Here is a 21,351-nt window from a genome sequence, read left to right as displayed (position 1 = left end):
CCAAGACATACAGGAGGCTCTAGAATTATTTTCCCCAACCTTTTTCTTTAAGGGCACATGTTTGGCCTGAGCCTTCCGGATCTCCTCCTTGAATGCCTCCCATTGTTCCGACACTGATTTACCCACAAGTAGCTGTTTCCAGTCCACTATAGCCAAATCACTCCTTAACTTAGCAAAATTAGCTTTTTCCCAATTCAGAACTTTTATTCCAGGCCTATTCTTGTCCTTATCCATAACCAACTTGAATCTGACTGAATTATGGTCACTGGCACTCACGTGCTTTCCCACTAATACCCCTTCAACCTGCCCAGCTTCATTCCCCAAAACTAAATCCAAGACCGCCCTCTCTTGTGCTGGGCTTGCTACATACCGACTAAAAAAGTTCTCTTGAATGCGTTTCAAGAATTCCGCACCCGCTATACCCTTCACACTAAATTTGTCCCTCTCAATATTTGGATAGTTAAAATCCCCTACTATTACTACCCTATGGTTTTTGGACTTCACAGCAATTTGCCTGCATATTTGCTTCTCTATCTCCCTCCCACTGTTTGGGGGTTCTATAATACACGCCCAGCAGTGTGATCGCCCTTTTTTCTTTTTCAATTCGACCCATATGGCCTCATTTGATGATCCCTCTAACACATCATCCCTCCTCACCGCTGTAATAGTTGATTTAATCAGTACCGCAACCAGACACCCCCTTTTACCCCCCTCTCAATCTTGTCCAAAAATCCTGCAGCCAGGAATATTGATCTGCCAAACCTGCCCCTTTCAGCCATGTTTCTGTCATGGCTATAATGTCGTACTCCCAAGTGGCTACCTGTGCTCTTAGCTCATCCGCCTTATTCGCTGTACGTTTTGGTTTTAATGGATTCCTATGTTTTTCGCACCACAGGTGTCAAGCCAAAATCAACTGTGTTTCCTTTTTTTAGTTTTGCAGTTCCGATTTCAGGTACCCACATATCTGCTCAAAAGCTCTTGAGAAATGGCAGACTCGTCAAGTAGAAAACGGGAGGATTTTTTTTTTAGCGCATGTGCAGAAAATGAGCCTCTTTTTCGGCGCTAACAATTAGCTCCACCCATAAAACCAAACGTGTTTCTGCACTGCGCCAAAATCAAAAACAATTTGGGCGAAACTTTGGACTTTTATTTTAGGCGCTATTTCGCACTTAAAAAACGGCTGTTAATCTGAAATAGCGCCAAATAAAGGCAATGTGGAATTTTGGGCCCCAGGCAAAGCAGGACTATTCCTCTGGGTTTCATAAAAACAAACTGTGGGCCACTGCCACCCTGGTCTTGCCTCTCCCTCCATGATCGATCCCTCTTCTCCATACCTACCTACCAACAAGTTGGCTCGGCGTTGAGCCAGCTGAAATTCCTCCACTGGCAGACTGGCGAGTTGCAGCAGAATACTCATTCACGCCCTCGTTTGCCAGGGCCTTGCTAAATAGGTCCAAGCGTCAAAAGAGCTTGGGCTTCTCCACTGACCCAAAGGACAAACTGTACACCCAGAATTCAGCATGAGTGTTCTGAAAATTCACATCGTTCATATATTGAAGATCCACAAAAGAGTATTTATCAAAAAGTTCTATTATTTATGAAACTTTGTAAAAAAAATGTGTTACAAAGGATAGATTTAACACCTTGTGGACAGATTGTACTTTTACTGTTTTTGAGTATTGTACTCTCAGTATTTTGCTGTGTTTCATTGCATCTATATAGTATAAAACCTGGAAATAAATCCAACTTTCATTTTAGTCTGTATGCACTGATCTGATGGTGCTGTATTTTCTGCTATTTGGCAAAAGAACCATCATCATCACCGTCATCATAGGCAGCCCCTCGGAATCGAGGAAGACTTGCTTCCAGTCTTAAAATGAGTCCTTTGGTAGCTGAACAGTCCAATATGAGAACCACAGTCCCTGTCACAGGTGGGACAGATAGTCATTGAGGGAAAGGTTGGGTGGGACTGGTTTGCCGCACACTCTTTCCGCTGCCTGCACTTGGTTTCTGCATGCTATCGGCGATGAGACTCGAGGTGCTCAGCGCCCTCCCGGATGCACTCCCACCACTTAGGGCGGTCTTTGGCCAGGGACTCCCAGGTGTTGGTGGGGATGTTGCACTTTATCAGGGAGGCTTTGAGGATGTCCTTGTAGCGTTTCCTCTGCCCACCTTTGGCTCGTTTGCCGTGAAGGAGTTCCGAGTAGAGCGCTTGCTTTGGGAGTCTCGTGTCTGGCATGCGAACAAAAGAACCAGAGGCGAGGTGAATAGAATTATTTTTACGCAGCCATTCTGTTATGATTTGGGGTGCATGGCCTCAAAGGGTGATGGAAGAAGATTCAAAAGGGAATTGGATAAATACCTGAAGGGGGAAACAATTGCAGGGCTATGGGAAAATGGACAGGGGTGTGGGACTAATTCGCTAGCTCGTTAAATGAGCAGGCAGACACAATGGCCGAAATTTTAACATTTAGACCCACCGGGAGTCGGGGGCACGGTACAGCTTGGGGAAAGCCGAAAGTCCGGGTTCCACCATAGGCTGTGGTGTTTTAACTCCGCAGCATAAGCGTTTTGTCACTGGCAGGTTCCCCTGCCTGACAGGCTGGATTCCAGTCGAGCAGGGAACGCTGGTGAAGAGGCCGCAATCCCAGGTAGGTGTGAGCCCCGACCTTGGGTGGGGGGGGATGTTTGGGGAGCTGGTAGGAAGCACTCCTGCTCCTCCTGCCCCATTGCTCCCCGAGGCTGTGCTCGCCTCACTGCAGTTGCCTGGAACTCTGAGGCCCAGGATCCCCAGCCTGCCACAGTTAAACCAGGGCACATTAAACTCAAGGCTCCTCATTATAATATCTCAAGTGCTGACTCGCCTCCTGGGAGTGGGTTGGCTGCCCACCCACCTTCCTGACTCCATGAAACCCAGATGGGTTGGGGGGTCTGGATTTACAATTTTTATACTTTAACCTCCCATCAACCCCAACCCTCTGTTTTTTGGGGGTTAAAATGCCCCCCCCCCCCCCCCCATGAGTCGAATGGTCTCCAGTCGTGGTTCTATGATTTGACGGTGTGAGAAAAACATAACGGGCATCCTACATGGTCTCCAGTTGTTGATACCGTAATGGTTAATACTGGCCATGCCATTCCATACTGGACACAGTTCACAAGAAATATTGTATCCTATCTCTGTAATCACCTCCAGCCCCACAACACCCCACTGCACTCCTCTAATTCTGCACTCAAGTATCCGATTCTAATCGCTAACCAGCGGTGGCCGTGCCTTCTGTTCCCTGGGCCCTAAGCTCCGGAAATGCCTGCCTAAACCTCTGCTTCTCGACTTCTCTTTCCTCCTTTAAGACGCGCCTTAAAACCTACTTCTTTGACCAAGCTTTTGGTCATCTGCCCTCATTTCTCCTTATGTGCCTCGATGTCAACTTTCTTGTCTTATAACACTCCTGTGAAGCGCCTTGGGATGTTTTACTGCGTTAAAGATGCTATATAAATACCAGTTGTTGTTGTTGAGACTTGGTCTGTATATGGGAACTACCTTTTTTGCTGTGAGCACAAAAGTGTTGGGAGAATGCCTGAACTGTAACAATGGTAAAAATAATAGAATAAACATACATGGACTTTGGATGGGATCGATGGCCTTTTCATGCTTCAGATGTTCTTCTTGCCTTCTCCGGATAATTGTACTGATATATCTGGATACATCAGCAGCTATACAGATACGTAGAACTGAGGTCTGTTGGGATAAGGAAATAACAATGTGCATTTTAAAAAAAAATTCAGCCCTGCCTTAAGCATTTAGGTCAGAGAATTCAGAAGAATGAGAGGTGATCTTATTGAAACGTGTCAGATTATGAGGGGGCTTGACAAGGTGGATGCAGAGAGGGTATTTCCACTGATGGGGGAGACTGGAACTAGAGGCCCCCAAATAATAACTTCACGGTGGGGCAGACAATAATCAAGGGAATAATGGAGGCATGTGAAAAAGGAACGGCAGTAATCATGGGGGATTTTAACCTACATATCGATTGGTCAAATCAAATCGCACGGGGTAGCCTGGAGGAGGAATTCATAGAATGCATACAGGATTGTTTCTTAGAACAGTATGTTACAGAACCTACAAGGGAGCAAGCTATCTTAGATCTGGTCCTGTGTAATGGGACAGGAATAATAAACGATCTCCTCGTAAAAGATCCTCTCGGAATGAGTGATCACAGTATGGTTGAATTTGTAATACAGATTGAGGGTGAGGAAGTAGTGTCTCAAATGAGCGTACTATGCTTAAACAAAGGGGACTACAGTGGGATGAGGGCAGAGTTGGCTAAAATAGACTGGGAACACAGACTAAATGGTGGCACAATTGAGGAACAGTGGAGGACTTTTAAGGAGCTCTTTCATAGTGCTCAACAAAAATAGATTCCAGTGAAAAAGAAGATCGGTAAGAGAAGAGATAACCAGCCGTGGATAACCAAGGAAATAAAGGAGAGTATCAAATTAAAAACCAATGCATATAAGGTGGCCAAGGTTAGTGGGAAACTAGAAGACTGGGAAAATTTTAAACAACAGCAAAGAATGACTAAGAAAGCAATAAAGAAAGGAAAGATAGATTACGAAAGTAAACTTGCGCAAAACATAAAAACAGATAGTAAAAGCTTTTACCGATATATAAAACGGAAAAGAGTGACTAAAGTAAATGTTGATCCCTTAGAAGATGAGAAGGGGGATTTAATAATGGGAAATGTGGAAATGGCTGAGACCTTAAACAATTATTTTGCCTCGGTCTTCACAGTGGAAGACACAAAAACTATGCTAAAAATTGCTGGTCACGGGAATGTGGGAAGGGAGGACCTTGAGACAATCACTATCATTAGGGGGGTAGTGCTGGACAGTCTAATGGACCTCAAGGTAGACAAGTCCCCTGGTCCTGATGAAATGCATCCCAGGGTATTAAAAGAGATGGCGGAGGTTATAGCAGATGCATTCGTTATAATCTACCAAAATTCTCTGGACTCTGGGGAGGTACCAGCGGATTGGAAAGCAGCTAATGTAACGCCTCTGTTTAAAAAAGGGGGCAGACAAAAGGCAGGTAACTATAGGCCGGTTAGTTTAACATCTGTAGTGGGAAAAATGCTTGAAGCTATCATTAAGGAAGAAATAGCGGGACATCTAGATAGGAATAGTGCAATTAAGCAGACGCAACATGGATTCATGAAGGGGAAATCATGTTTAACTAATTTACTGGAATTCCTTGAGGATATAACGAGCATGGTGGATAGAGGTGTACCGATGGATGTGGTGTATTTGGATTTCCAAAAGGCATTCGATAAGGTGCCACACAAAAGGTTACTGCAGAAGATAAAGGTACGCGGAGTCAGAGGAAATGTATTAGCATGGATCGAGAATTGGCTGGCGAATAGAAAGCAGAGAGTCGGGATAAATGGGTCCTTTTCGGGTTGGAAATCGGTGGTTAGTGGTGTGCCACAGGAATCGGTGCTGGGACCACAACTGTTTACAATATACATAGATGACCTGGAAGAGGGGACAGAGTGTAGTGTAACAAAATTTGCAGATGACACAAAGATTAGTGGGAAAGCGGGTTGTGTAGAGGACACAGAGAGGCTGCAAAGAGATTTGGATAGGTTAAGCGAATGGGCTAAGGTTTGGCAGATGGAATACAATGTCGGAAAATGTGAGGTCATCCACCTTGGAAAAAAGCAGGAAAAGGGAATATTATTTGAATGGGGAGAAATTAAACATGCTGCGGTGCAGAGAACCTGGGGGTCCTTGTGCATGAATCCCAAAAAGTTAGTTTGCAGGTGCAGCAGATAATCAGGAAGGCGAATGGAATGTTGGCCTTCATTGCGAGAGGGATGGAGTACAAAAGCAGGGAGGTCCTGCTGCAACTGTACAGGGTATTGGTGAGGCCGCACCTGGAGTACTGCGTGCAGTTTTGGTCACCTTACTTAAGGAAGGATATACTAGCTTTGGAGGGGGTACAGAGACGATTCATTAGGCTGATTCCGGAGATGAGGGGGTTACCTTATGATGATAGATTGAGTAGACTGGGTCTTTACTTGTTGGAATTCAGAAGGATGAGGGGTGATCTTATAGAAACATTTGAAATAATGAAAGGGATAGACAAGATAGAGGCAGAGAGGTTGTTTCCACTGGTCGGGGAAACTAGAACTAGGGGGCACAGCCTCAAAATACGGGGGAAACCAATTTAAAACCGAGTTGAGAAGGAATTTCTTCTCCCAGTGGGTTGTGAATCTGTGGAATTTTCTGCCCAAGGAAGCAGTTGAGGCTAGCTCATTGAATGTATTCAAATCACAGATAGACAGATTTTTAACCAATAAGGGAATTAAGGGTTATGGGGAGTGGGCGGGTAAGTGGAGAGGAGTCCACGGCCAGATCATCCATGATCTTGTTGAATGGCGGAGCAGGCTCGAGGGGCTGGATGGTTTACTCCTGTTCCTAATTCTTATTCTTATGTTCTTAGAGGGCATGATCTTAGAATAAGGGGCCGCATATTTAAAACTAAGATGAGGAGAAATCTGTGGAATTCGCTGCCTCAGAGAGCTGTGGAAGCTGGGACATTGAATAAATTTAAGACAGAAATAGACAGTTTCTTAAACGATAAGGGGATAAGCGGTTATGGGGAGCGGGCAGGGAAGTGGAGCTGAGTCCATGATCAGATCAGCCATGATCGTATTGAATGGCGGAGCAGGCTCGAGGGGCCGTATGGCCTACTTCTGTTCTTATTTCTTATGTATATTGCAGCAGTGGGTGCTTTTGCTACTCTGTCACAACTTGCTTTAGCCCCCATCTCAGAGTATTCTTTACTGTAGCAACATGACATATTTCCCACACTTGTCTCTAAGTGAGTTTGCTAACAATAGAACCAATTAATATTAGGTTGGTTCTCTGACGTATGTCCAGTGGGTACACAATTAAAACTGTTCAGTCATTTCACATAGAACTTTTACAACCAGCAGACAGAACTCAGCAAACAATGTTTGGCTGAAGGGTAGAAAACAATTGGATCTGGTTAGAGGAGTAATGTTGGAATGTGGGGGAGGGGGGGGGCGCGGGGCACGGGGCGGAAGTATTTAGTTGGGTGCCCCAGGGATACTTATTGGGACTACTACTGTTTTTAATTTACATCACTAATTTGGATTCCAAAACTCAATGCATATTTGTCAAATTTGCAGATACCAAACTAGAAGGGGCAGTGGAATAAAAGGACTTTGCCAGAAATTACAGAAGACATTAAATAAAATATGAGTGGGCCCAGTTCTGGTTGGAGAAACAAGGGTGAGATTAAAGACAGTGAAGAGGAGAAGATCCCTAAAATCGTAAGTCAGAGTTATGTGGAAAGATTGGAGAAGGACACATCCAAGAGATGATCTTATACAGATCTCTCAAATGGGAACTGTATGTAAAAAGTTACACTGGAGTACTACTTTAAACTGTGATGATAGAATATGGGGACAAGTCCAAACCAGTAAAGGGTCATTTTAGGACTAATGTCTGGATGTTCTACTTGCAGTGATCAACACTTGGAATGGGCTTCCTGACAGAATCAGTAATTATTTAAGGAATAGTAACTTGCAACTGTGGGTGGGAGTGTATCATGGTTGAATTTGAATTGACCAAATGACCTTAGTCGTCCATAAAGAGCCTGTGTTTTCACAATTAACACCCATTTGTGACCTTAAACAACTCATTAGTGATGGAGTTACGTGTACTTTTTAAAACTTCATTCATGGAATATGGGCATCGCTGGCAAGGCCAGCATTTATTGTCCATCCCTAATTGCCCTTGAGAAGGTGGGAGTGAGCCGCCTTCTTGAACCACTGCAGTCTTTGTGGTGAAGGTATTCCCACAGTGCCGTTAGGAAGGGAGTTCCAGGATTTTGACCCAGTGACGATGAAGGAACAGCCGATATATTTCCAAGTCAGGATGGTGTGTAACTTGGAGGGCGACAGTGCTCCCATGCCTGCTGCCCTTGTTCTTCTAGGTTGTAGAAGTTGCGGGTTTAGGAGGTGCTGTCTAAGAAGCCTTGGCGAGTTGCTGCAGTGCATTTTGAAGACGGTACACATTGCAGCCACAGTGTGCCGGTGATGGAGGGGGTGAATGTTTAAGGTGGCAGATGGGGTGCCAATCAAGCGGGTTGCTTTGTCCTGGATGGTGTCGAGCTTCTTGAGTGTTGGAGCTGCACTTGTCCAGGCAAGTGGAGAGAATTCCATCACACTCCTGACTTGTGCCTTGTAGATGGTGGACTTTTGGGAGTGAGGAGGTGAGACACTCGCCGCAGAATACCCAGCCTCTGACCGACTCTTATAACCACAATATTTATGTGGCTGGTCCAGTTAAGTTTCTGGTCAAAGGTGAGCCCCTCCCCAGGATGTTGATGGTGGGGGATTCATCATTGGTAATGTCATTGAATATTAAGAGCAGGTGGTTAGACTCTCACTTGTTGGAGATGATCATTGCCTAGTACTTGTGTGGTGCGAATGTTACTTGCCACTTATCAGCCTAAGCCTGAATGTTGTCCAAGTCTTGCTGCATGCGGGCATGGACCGCTTCATTATTTGAAGAGTTGTGAATGGAACTGAACACTGTAATCATCAGCGAACATCCCCACTTCTGACCTTATGATGGAGGGAAGGTCATTGATGAAGCAGCTGGAGATGGTTGGGCCTTGGACACTGCCCTGAGGAACTCCTGCAGCGATATCCTGGGGCTGAGATGATCGGCCTCTAACAACCACAACCATCTTCCTTTGTGCTAAGTATGACTCCAGCCAGTGGGGAGTTTTCCCACATATTTGCATTGACTTCAATTTTACTAGGGCTCCTTGATGCCACATTTGCTCAAATGCTGCCTTGATGTCAAGGGCAGTCACTCTCATCTCATCTCTGGAATTCAGCATTTTGTCCATGTTTGGACCAAGGCTGTAATGAGGTCTGGAGCCGAATGGTTCTGGCGGAACCCAAACTGAGCATCGGTGAGCAGGTTATTGGTGAGTAATTGCCGCTTGATAGCACTGTTGACAACACCTTCCAGCACTTTGCTGGTATTGACAGTAGGTTGATGGGGCAGTAATTGGCTGGATTGGATTTGTTCTGCTTTTTGTGGGCAGTTTTCCACATTGTTGGGTAGAAGTCAGTGTTGTAGCTGTACTGGAACAGCTTGACTAGAGGCACGGCTAGTTCTGGAGCACAAGTGTTTAGCACGACAGTGGGGATGTTGTCAGGTTCCACAGCCTTTGCTGTATTCAGTGCGCTCAGCCGTTTCTTAATATCACGTAGAGTGAATTGAATTGGCTGAAGACTGGCTTCCGTGATGGTGGGGATGGCAGGAAGAGGCTGATATGGATCATCCAGCACTTCTGATTGAAGATGGTTTCAAATGCTTCATTCAGCCTTGTCGTTTGCACTTGCATCATTGAGGATCGGGATATTCATGGAGGCTCCTCCTCCCGTTATCTGTTTAATTGTCCACCACCATTCACGACTGGATGTGGCAGGACTGCAGAGCTTTGATTTGATCTGCTGATTGTGGGATCGCTTAGCTCTGTTTATAGCATGCTGCTTCCGCTGTTTAGCATGCCTGTGTTGGAGCTTCCCCAGGTTGGTACCTCATTTTTAGGTACGCCTAGTGCTGCTCCTGGCGTGCTCTTCTGCATTCCTCATTGAGCCAGGGATAGCTTGATGGTAATGGTAGAGTGAGGGGAAATGCTGGGTCATGAGCTTTGATTTGATCTGCTGATTGTGGGATCGCTTAGCTCTGTTTATAGCATGCTGCTTCCGCTGTTTAGCATGCCTGTGTTGGAGCTTCCCCAGGTTGGTACCTCATTTTTAGGTACGCTTAGTGCTGCTCCTGCCGTGCTCTTCTGCATTCCTCATTGAACCAGGGATAGCTTGATGGTAATGGTAGAGTGAGGGGAAATGCCGGGTCATGTGGTTACAGATTGTGGTGGAATACAATTCTGCTGATGGCCCACAGCGCCTCACGGATGCCCAGTTTTGAAGTGCTAGATCTGTTCTGAACCAGTCCCATTTAACACGGTGGTCGTGCCACATAATAGGATGGAGGGTGTCTTCATTGTGAAGACGGGCCAGTGCTACCAGGTAGATTGGTGAGGACAAGGTCAAGTGTCCCTTGTGTTGGTTCTCTCACCGGCTGCCGCAGGACCAGTCTGGCAGCTATGTCCTCCAGGACTCAGCCAGCTCGGTCAGTAGTGGTGCTACTGAGCCACACTTGGTGCTGGAGATTGAAGTCCCCCACCCAGAGTACATTCTGTGTCTTTGCTACCCACAGTGCTTCTTCCACTGAGCCATACAGGAGGGTGGGTATTACTACAGCCCTGTAGACCCATGAGCTTGGTGACAGATTTGAGGGTCTGGTCTTTGAACACTCTTTTCCTTATGCGGCCGAAGGCTGCACTGGGGGTGGTGTTGAATCTCGTCGACAATGCCTGTCCTCGTTGGTAAGAGACTCCCGAGGTATGGGAAATGGTCCACGTCGTCCAGTGCTGGAGAAATACCACCACCGATGTCTCCGCAAGATCCTACAAATCCCCTAGGAGGACAGATGCACCAACGTTAGCGTCCTTGACCAGGCCAACATCCCCAGCATTGAAGCACTGACCACACTTGATCAGTTCCCTGGGGCGGCCACATTGTCTGCATGGCTGACATGAGACTCCCAAAGCAACGCACTACTCGGAACTCCTTCACAGCAAATGAGCCAAAGGTGGGCAGAGGAAACATTACAAGGACACCCTCAAAGCCTCCCTGATAAAAGTGCGACATCCCCACTGACACCTGGGAGTCCCTGGCCAAAGACTGCCCTAAGTGGAGGAAGTACATCCGGGAGGGCGCTGAGCACCTCGAGTCTCATCGCCGAGAGCATGCAGAAACCAAGCGCAGACAGCGGAAAGAGCATGCGGCAAACCAGTCCCACCCACCCTTTCCCTCAACGACTATCTGTCCCACCTGTGACAGGGGCTGTGGTTCTCGTATTGGACTGTTCAGCCACCTAAGGACTCATTTTAAGAGTGGAAGCAAGTCTTCCTCGATTCCGAGGGACTGCCTATGATGATGATGATGATATGGTGCTTGTTTCCAGGCTTTGCAGATCTTCTTGTGAAACATACTGCCTCTATAGTGGTGCACCTGAGAAGTCATCACTCAAGCGTTTCTGAAAAATAAAAAGTTCAAATTCACTTTCTTCGGAAGAGCTCAGCAGCCCCTCCCTCGCTGACTGACGCGGGCCTATTGAAACGTGAGAAGCAGTGTTGGTATCAGTGCAGCATTATCTTCCGAACTCGTGCTCCTTTTTTCAACAAGTAGGTATCATTTATTTCTGTGGAGATGCGCGTCTTCACTGGGGGGTGGGGGGGGGGGGGGGACGGTCACTGGGCGCCACCAACGGTCAACGGCTCGCAAGCGGCGGGAGTGGTGCGGGGCGGGGCAGGAGCGTGCCTGGGGGCGGGGCAGGAGCGTGTCTGGGGGGCGTGGCAAGAGGGTGTCTGGGGGCGGGACAGGGGCGTGCCTGGGGGCGGGGTAGGAGTGTGTCTGGGGGGCGTGGCAAGAGGGTGTCTGGGGGTGGGGCGGGAGCGTGCCTGGGGGCGGGGTAGGAGTGTGCTTGGGGGCGGGGCAGGAGCGTATCTGGGGGGCGTGGCAGGAGCGTGTCTGGGGGGCGTGGCAGGAGCGTGCCTGGGGGCGTGGCAGGAGCGTGCCTGGGGGCGGGGCAGGAGCGTGTCTGGGGGGCGTGGCAAGAGGGTGTCTGGGGGTGGGGCGGGAGCGTGCCTGGGGGCGGGGTAGGAGTGTGCTTGAGGGCGGGGCAGGGGCGTGCCTGGGGGCGGGGCAGGGGCGTGCCTGGGGGCGGGGTAGGAGTGTGCTTGGGGGCGGGACAGGGGCGTGCCTGGGGGCGGGGTAGGAGTGTGCTTGGGGGCGGGGCAGGAGCGTGTCTGGGGGTGGGGCGGGAGCGTGCCTGGGGGCGGGGCAGGAGCTGGGAGCGGGCCTGGGGGCGGGGCGGGGCGGTTCGCGAGCGCCAAAGGTGTAGGTTTCGGGTCAGTGTGACGGCCGAGTGAAAGTGACCAGGTCTGGCCTCACCGAGCTGTGTGAGTTTCCTGTCATAACTTGCAGTGTTTATTGAAGCACTGAACAGAATCGAATTCCTGAGATAATCTCCGTTGTTCGGACGGACTGATCTCCGCCGGTCCCGTGGGCTTTCGTTGTTATAGAAATTTAAAAATATATATATTTGGTTCGAGTGGCGCATACACGCCGGCAAGGACTGGGTGGGCCGAATAGCCTGTTCCTGTGTCGAGAAGCCTGTTAAAAATAATCTCTCTCCGATCCGCCCCAAGTATGGCGGCTGCGGGGCCCGCCGGGGAAGGGAGGCCAGCAGGCCCGCCTGTCCTGGTGTGCTCCTGAGGCCTGAGCGGCCTGTCATTGCCATCGGGGCAAAGCGCAGCATCACCGGACTGTGCGTGGGCTGCTTGCTCAGCCCGGGGACAGGGAGGGAGGAGGGTGAGTGGAGTACACCCACCGTGTGAGGAGGGTGAGTGGAGTACACCCGCCGTGTGAGGAGGGTGAGTGGGTTTGTTTTCTGTGGGACAATCCCTTCACTTTCTGCCCATAGATGCTCGTGTTAGCAGGGTGACCATTTCCAAGGTGCCAATTTCAGACCTAAACTACCAACAGCCGTCCATCAGTTAGAATACCAGAATGTCACTTCTACCAGTGTTTGTGAACCTTAATTTCGAGATAAAACCATAACTGGTTCATCTCCCTAGCCTCAGATCCCTAGAACCCATTGGTAGGACAGAGGTTTTATGATTTATTTTGAGCATATACCCAAATAAGTTTGGGTGGAGACTTTGGGGGAGCGAGGGGGAGATTTGCAATACCACACACCCACTGAATTGTTGGTATGTGATCAAGGAACCCAGAACAGAAAATAAGTATCTTGCACCCTTCAAAAAAGAAATCAATTAAAGCACTGCTGATTTTATTTTTAGCATTTTCAAGTTTCCTGTGAAATGATGTACTAAATCTCATTACATTTTCTGCAGGATAATTGGCAGCATGAAATCTATAAAGCCAAATTAGCTTCCTCTTTATGATATAATAGAAATACTGAAAAAAAGCCTGACTACATCGAGACCAAATCATCTATAAGCAGACAATAGGAATGACTACCAATGGAGCAGAAGGCACTGAACCTATCCATGAGGAAATACAGTTGCCAGATTTGGTATTACTCAGTAGCAGTCAGAATTCACAGCCTTTTGATGCGCTGTCTAGCCAGGACACTCAATTTACTTCTGACACCGTAGATCTGACAGATGTGGAAGCAATGGAAATCGACTGTGGACAACATGATTATAGAAATGGGGTACAAATAGTGCTTCAGTCGGTAACTCAGAGAGAGGATGTAGACAGTTCTCAATCAGGGCAGCATTTGGATGATGCTTGCACTGAGTCACAGGAGTCAGATGAAGCTTGTCTCGACGATGAAATGATGGATGAAGAGCAGGAATCATGTCCTTTTTCACAACCATCTCCCACTCAAACCCCTTCACAGCTTCATTCTCACTATGTTCACCTCCTGTCATCATTCACAGGAGACCATGGAAATACTTCGATCATGCCATTAACTCCTGTGGGTAACTGGACTCAGGAACATGGCCTTCCTCATCAAGTGAGAATGATACCGGTAGGAAATTAGCCTCACAGTAGCAAAAAGTCAGCATATTGTTTCAAAGGCAGTGTGGAAACAAGATAATTTAGGTCTAAAATCCTGGCTCGGTGAGGGGAGAGCTGCAGCAGTTGTACAATTGGGCCAGAAACACGGCGGGACTTGGCTCCTCCAGGTCTCGGCCCCTATTTTTGTAAATTGACAAATTCTGCCTGTAGTCACCACCCAGATGCAAACATCAGAGCAAAAGCCAGAATTAGTGGAATGATATCATCCAAAGAAAATCTAGCCGGTTTCACCTCATTTAAAGAAAGACTTGAAAGGCTTGCATTTATATAGCGCCTTTAACGACCACCGGACATCCCAAAGCGATATACAGCCAATGAAGTATTTCTTGAAGTGTAGTCACTGTTGTAATGTGGGAAACGCGGTAGCCAATTTGCGCACGGCAAGCTCCCACAATCAGCAGTGTGATAACAACTAGATAGTGGGGCAGAAATTCCGGCCTCCCTGGGTCCATACGGATTGTGTACGGACCCGGGAAGGCATCGCAAAAGCCGGTTTTCGGTGCAATGCACGTGCCAAAAGCCATTTTTTCCGATCTGTCCAGCTCCTCCTTTTCCCCGCAGCCAGCACATTTACATGGGCAAGATTGTGGTATTTACCCATCGCTTGCCCAGCGAATGTCCTGAAAACTCTTGCGCCTGGTAAAAGCAGGTGCATAGCCTACTTTTACCAGCCTAAGAGTTTTAAAACATACAAAAATATATAAAAAATTAAATTTAAAAAACACATTTTAATGTTTAAAAACCCTGCCCACTAAGGCAAGTTTATTTTTAACCCTAATGACAATACTTTAAAAAAAAATCGGAAAATTATATTTTTTTCTAAGACATTTATTAACTTTAATTTCAATTAATTTTAATTATGAGGTGTGTTTTTAATTTTTTATTATGTTTAGTGTGTTTTCTCATTAATAGCAATGAGAACTGGTAGATACGGAGTTCTCATTGCTATTAATGAAAATGCTGTGGAATACTTTACCTGATTGGTTGTACAGTCACACGTGACTGCACTGTCTGCGTTGGAACCTGGAGGATGGGAGCGCGCTCCGCAGCGTGGGAAGAGAAGGCCTCCCCACCGGAATCCGGGGTACCTCCGGGACCACCAGGTAAATTGGTAAAAATTCTCCGGTCGGAGGCATTTGTTCGACCGGAATTTCAGAGCCATTCTGTTTTTGTTATGTTGATTAAGGGATAAATATTAGCAGGACACCGGGGTTAACTCCCCTGCTCTGTCACAATAATGCCATGGGATCTTTCACGCCCACCTGAAAGATCAGACGGGACCTCGGTTTAACGTCTGATCCAAACGATGGCACCTCTGACAGTGCAGTACTCCCTCTTAAGTCACTGGAGTGGGACTTGAACCCATAAGCTTCTGACTGCCCACTGAGGCACAGCCGTATCTACCCCAACGTTAAATATACCTGTATTATGGAGTTATACTTGGGTGTCAAGATCGGATCCTGACAAAAGTGGGCCCTACAACTGCTAATTTCCTAATAGAGTGATTGATTGTCATTGGGAAAGCAGCAACTTTACATGTTTTAACTCTGTAAAGTTTCTGCCCTCAATGCCAAGCATAACCAGCCTCATTAATGCTGTGGTACAGTCTGCAGCACAATTATTGCCGCCCTGCTGAGTTCTTTGAGGATGTAATGAACAGGGTGGATAAACGGGAACCAGTGGATGTGGTGTATTTGGACTTCCAGAAGGCATTTGACAAGGTGCCACATAAAAGGTTACTGCACAAGATAAAAGTTCACAGGGTTGGGGGTAATATATTAGCATGAATAGAGGATTGGCTAACTAACAGAGAACAGAGAGTCGGGATAAATGGTTCATTCTCTCGTTGGCAACCAGTAACCAGTGGGGTGCCACAGGGATCAGTATTGGGACCCCAACTACTTACAATCTATATTAACGACTTGGAAGAAGGGAACGTAATGTAGCCAAGTTTGCTGATGATACAAAGATGGGAGGGAAAGCAATGTGTGAGGAGGACACAAAAAATCTGCAAAAGGACATAGACAGGCTAAGTGAGTGGGCAAAAAATTGGCAGATGGAGTATAATGTCGGAAAGTATGAGTTATTATTTAAATGGAGAAAGATTGCAAAGTGCCGCAGTACAGCGGGATCTGGGGATACTTGTGCATGAAACACAAAAGGTTAGTATACAGGTACAGCAAGTGATCAGGAAGGCCAATGGTATCTTGGCCTTTATTGCAAAGGGGATGGAGTATAAAAGCAGGGAAGTCTTGCTACAGTTATGCAGGGTATTGGTGAGGCCACACCTGGAATACTGCGTGCAGTTTTGGTTTCCATATTTACGAAAGGATATACTTGCTTTGGAGGCAGTTCTGAGAAAGTTCACTTGGTTGATTCCGGGGGTGACTTATGAGGAAAGGTTGAGTAGGTTGGGCCTCTACTCATTGTAATTCAGAAGAATGAGAGGTGATCTTATCAAAACGTATAAGATTATGAGGGGGCTGGACAAGGTGGATGCAGGGAGGATGTTTCCACTGATAGGGGAGACTAGAACTCGAGGGCATGATCTTAGAATAAGGGGCCGTCCATTTAAAACCGAGATGAGGAGGAATTTCTTCTCTCTGAGAGTTGTAAATCTGTGGAATTCGCTGCCTCAGAGTGCTGTGGAATTTAAGACAGAAATAGACAGTTTCTTAAACGATAAGGGGTTATGGGGAGCGGGCAGGGAAGTGGAGCTGAGTCCACGATTGGATCAGCCATGATCTTATTAAATGGTGGAGCAGGCTCGAGGGGCCATGTGGCCTACTCCGTTCCTATTTCTTATGTTTTTATGTAGACGCTCAGTAACTTTGCAGATGGGTGCCAGCCCCAAATGCAAATGCCCCAATCCAGGGTTTGTTTTGGGACGAGAGATGCTGTAGACTGTTGGTTAGCAGTCCTGTTCCACTGCACTTTCAGCAGTGAAGAGCGGCCCCAGGAATTTATAATGGCATGAAACTGTTGATTTTTGCAATATATACCTAAGAACATAGAAAAGTCAAGGGCAAGAACATAGGAGCAGGAGTAAGCCATTCAGCCCCTTGAGACTTTTCCGACATTCTATTCGATCATGGCTGATTCGTACCTCCACACCATTTACCTGCCTTTGCTCCATATCCTTGATATACTTACCTAAAAAAATCTATCCAGCTCAGTTTTGCATTTTTCAATTGACCTAACCTCAGCAGCGTTCCAGATTTCTACTACCTTTTGTGTGCAGAAGTGCTTCCTATCATTACCTCTGAACAGCCTGGCTCTAATTGTAAGGTTATAGCCCCTTGTTCTAGACTCCCCTACTAGATGGAATAGTTTCTTTCTTGCCTATCAAATCATTTGATCATCTTAAACACCTCAATTAGATCACCGCTTAATCTTCTATACTTAAGTGAATACAAGCCTTGTCAGTGCAACCGAGGCGGGAGGGTGGTAGAGGGAGGTTTAGCTTGGTGAGCAAGGGGGAGGGAATTCTAGAGTGTGGGGCCAAATGGCAGAGAAAAAGAGGAGAAAGCTCACCAAAAAAAATTAAACATGAGGATGTGAATTTTAAATTTGAGATGTTGGGAGACTGGGAGCCAATATAGGTCAGCAAGTACAGGTGTGATGGCTGAGTGTGATTTGGTGCGGGATAGCATGTGGACACCAGAGTTTTGGATGAGATGAAGTTGAGTCTGGAGTTGGCAATGGCATGGATTAGGATTTCAGTGGCAGATGGGCTGAGACGGGAGATATTAAGGAGGTGGAATTAGGCTGTTTTGGGAAATTGAAAGTATATGGGATCAGAATCTTGGCTTAGAAACAAAAAGGACACCAAGATTGGTAACAATCTGGTTTGGCCTGAAACTGGACAGCGAGGGGAATGCAATTGGTAGCAAGGGTATAGAGTTTGTGGCGGGGGCCAAAGAGGAAATGATGAGTCATTCAAGTCTGGATGTTTGAGAAGTAGTCTAATAACACAGAGGCAGTAGACCAGACCGCTCAAGTGAGGTGTTGGAGAGATGGAACTCAGTGTTAACGGTAGACCTGTGGCAGCTGACCCCAAGTCTGCGAATGATGTTTTTAAGAGGCAGCGTGTAGATGAGGAAGAGAAGGTAGCCAAGGGCAAATCCTAGAGGGATTCTGGAGAACATTGCAGAGACAGGAAGAGAAACCATTGCTGGAGATGCTCTGGCAGCTATCAGATATAGACATAGAAACATAGAAAATAGGTGCAGGAGCAGGCCATTCGGTCCTTCGAGCCTGCACCACCATTCAATATGATCATGGCTGATCATTCATCTCAGTACCCCACTCCTGCCTTCTCTCCATACCCCCTGATCCCTTTAGCCGTAAGGGCCACATCTAGCCCCCTTTTGAATATATCCAACGAACTGGACTCCACAACTTTCTGTGGTAGAGAATTCCACAGGTTCACAATTCTCTGGGTGAAAAAGTTTCTCCTCATCTCGGTCCTAAATGGCTTACCCCTTATCCTTCGACTGTGACCCCTGGTTCTGGACTTCCCCAACATCGGGAACATTCTTCCTGCATCTAACCTGTCCAATCCCGTCAAAATTTTATATGTTTCTATGAGATCCCCTCTCATTCTTCTAAACTCCAGGGAATACAGGCACAGTCGATCCAGTCTCTCATCATATGTCAGTCCTGCCATCCCGGGAATCAGTCTGGTGAACCTTCGCTGCAATCCCTCAATAGCAAGAATGCCCTTCCTCAGATTAGGAGACTAAAACTGCACACAATACTCAAGGTGTGGTCTCACCAAGATCCTGTAGAACTGCAGTAAGAACTCCCTGCTCCGATACTCAAATCCTCTCGCTATGAAGGCCAACATGCCATTTGCTTTCTTTACTGCCTGCAGTACCTGCATGCCTACTTTCAATGAGTGATATACCATGACACCCAGGACTCGTTGCACCTCCCCTTTTACTAATCTGTCAGCATTCAGATAATCTGCCTTCCTGTTTTTTTCCACCAAAGTGGATAACCTCTCATTTATCCACATTATACTGCATCTGTCAGGCATTTGACCACTCACCTAACCTGTCCAAGTCACCCTGCAGCCTCTTAGCGTCCTCCTCACAGCTCACACCGTCACCCAGCTTAGTGCCGTCTGCAAACTTGGAGACATTACACTCAATTCCTTCATCCAAATCATTAATGTATATTGTAAATAGCTGGGGTCCCAGCACTGAGCCCTGCAGCACCCCACTAGTTACTGCCTGCCATTCTGAAAAGGACCCGTTTATCCTGACTGTCTGCTTCCTGTCTGCCAACCAGTTCATTATCCATGTCAGTACATTACCCCCAATACCATGTGCTTTAATTTTGTACACCAATCTCTTGTGTGGGACCTTATCAAAAGCCTTTGAAAGTCCAAATACACCACATCCACTGGTTCTCCCTTGTCCACTCTACTAGTTACATCCTCAAATAATTCCAGAAGATTTGTCAAGCATGATTTCCCTTTCATAAATCCATGCTGACTTGGACCAATCCTTTCCAAATGTGCTGCTTTTTAATCTTTAATAATTGAATCCAACATTTTCCCCACTACTGATGTCAGGCTAACTGGTCTATAATTCTCTGTTTTTTCCCTCTCCTTTTTTAAAAACTGGTGTTACATTAGCTACCCTCCAGTCCATAGGAACTGATCCAGAGTCAATAGGCTGTTGGCAAATGATCGCCAATGTATCCACTATTTCTAGGGCCACTTCCTTAAGTACTCTGGGATGCAGGCTATCAGGCCCCGGGAGGAAAGGCATTGGAGGAGGATGGTGTGGTTGACCATGTCACAGGCTGCAGAGAGGTTGAGGAATCAATAATATACTGCAGTCATAGTCACACAGGATTTGTGACTTTGGTTAGAGCCATTTCTGTGCTGGGATCGATACCCAATTAGAAAGATTTCAATGTGGCTTTGTAGTGAAGATGGCCATTGATTTTGTAGGTAACAACATTTGTAAGAACCAAAGAAAGGGAGATTGGAGATTGGGTGATAGTTTGCATTCAAGCATGGTTTTTCTTGAAGCGGGTGTTGATGATGATAGTTTGGAAAGTGGAACCATTTACATCAGCAGCTAGCAATGCAGACAAGAAGGGAATTTGGGTAAAGGGATCAGGTTGTGGGTGTTATGGCCAAGCTGAGTTCTGAGGGGACATGGGGAGATCGAGAAACTGGAGAAGCATGCAGTTTTAGGACTAGGCAGGGAGGTGGTGGGGGAGGTTTGGCTTGGTGGAGCCATCAGAGGCTGGTGACTATATGATGGCTTCTATATGGTGACTTCTATGCGTGGCTCAAAGACTGGTGTGGGAGAAATGGGTTTGTGGCACCAGTACTGGGGTAAGAAGGAGCTGTTCTGTTGGGGCGGACTCCACTTAGACCGTGCTGGGTCCTGGCGAATCGAATAACTAGGGCTGTAGAGAGGGCTTTAAACTAAATAGTTGGGAGGGTGGGGGAGGGTTCAGGTTAGCGGAAATGTAAAAAGTCAAAGAGTAATGAGAAGGCAATAGAGCAGGGTAGCACTGGGGGAAATGAAAACCAGAGCATGTCAGGAAGGAACAGAATGTATAAACATTTCAAGTGTATCAAAAAGTGGGGTCAAAGCAGGAAAAAATGGTTAAAAAATCAAATTTAAAAGCTCTTTATCTGAATGCACGCAGCATTCATATCAAAATAGATGAGTTGACAGCGCAAATAGATACAAATGGGTATGATCTGATAGCCATTACAGAGACATGGTTGCAAGGTGACCATGGCTGGGAACTAAATATTCAGGGGTATTTGACAATTTGGAAAGACAGACAGACAGAAAGGAAAAGGAGGTGGGGTAGCTCTGTTAATAAAGGATGAGATCAGTGCGTAAGTGAGAAATTATATTGGCTCAGAAGATCAAGATGTTGAATCAGTTTGGGTGGAGATGAGGAATAATAAGGGGAAAAAGTCACTGATGGGCGTAGTCTATAGGCCCCCTAACATTAGCTATTCTGTTCGACGGAGTATAAATAAAGAAATATTGTAGGCTTGTAAAAAAGGAACGGCAATAATCATAAGAACATAAGAAATAGCAGGTGTATGCCATATGGGCGATTTTAACCTTCATATTGATTGGATAAAGCAAATTGACCAGGGTAGCCTTGAGGAAGAGTTCATAGAGTGTATCCGGGATAGTTTCCTTGAACAGTACGTTGCAGAACCAACCAGGAGCAGGCTATCTTAGATCTGGAACTGTGCAGTGAAACAGGATTAATAAACGATCTCCTAGTAAAGGATCCTCTCGGAATGAGGGACCATAACATGGTTGAATTTCAAATTTAGTTCGAGGGTGAGAAAGTTGGATCTCAAACTTGTGTCATACAAAGGTATGAAGGTAGAGTTGGCTAAAGTGGACTGGGAAAATAGATTTGAGGTGTGGGACAGTTGATGAGCAATGGCAGACATTTAAGGAGATATTTCATAATTCAACAGAAATATATTCCAATGAGAAGGAAAGACTGTAAGAGAAGGGATAATCATCCGTGGCTAACTAAGGAAATAAGAGATGGCATCAAA

General features: G+C 46.5%; 1 protein-coding gene across 1 annotated transcript in view; it reads left to right on the top strand.

The window, feature by feature from the left end:
• The first annotated feature begins 12,047 nt into the window (after positions 1–12,047).
• The window catches only part of LOC139279543 (protein lin-54 homolog), a 228,533-nt gene continuing 219,229 nt past the window's right edge, over positions 12,048–21,351 (top strand). Inside the window, exons 1-2 of the mRNA XM_070898671.1 lie at positions 12,048–12,133; positions 13,091–13,734. Of these exons, the coding sequence (XP_070754772.1) occupies positions 13,210–13,734 (525 nt within the window). The 5' untranslated portion in view covers positions 12,048–12,133; positions 13,091–13,209. The remainder of the gene's footprint in view (positions 12,134–13,090; positions 13,735–21,351) is intronic.

The sequence above is a fragment of the Pristiophorus japonicus genome, chromosome 14 (genome assembly GCF_044704955.1).
Source record: "Pristiophorus japonicus isolate sPriJap1 chromosome 14, sPriJap1.hap1, whole genome shotgun sequence".
NCBI classification, from domain to species: Eukaryota; Metazoa; Chordata; class Chondrichthyes; family Pristiophoridae; genus Pristiophorus; species Pristiophorus japonicus.
Note: the sequence above shows the minus strand (reverse complement) of the source record. Positions and strands in the feature narration are given on the sequence as shown.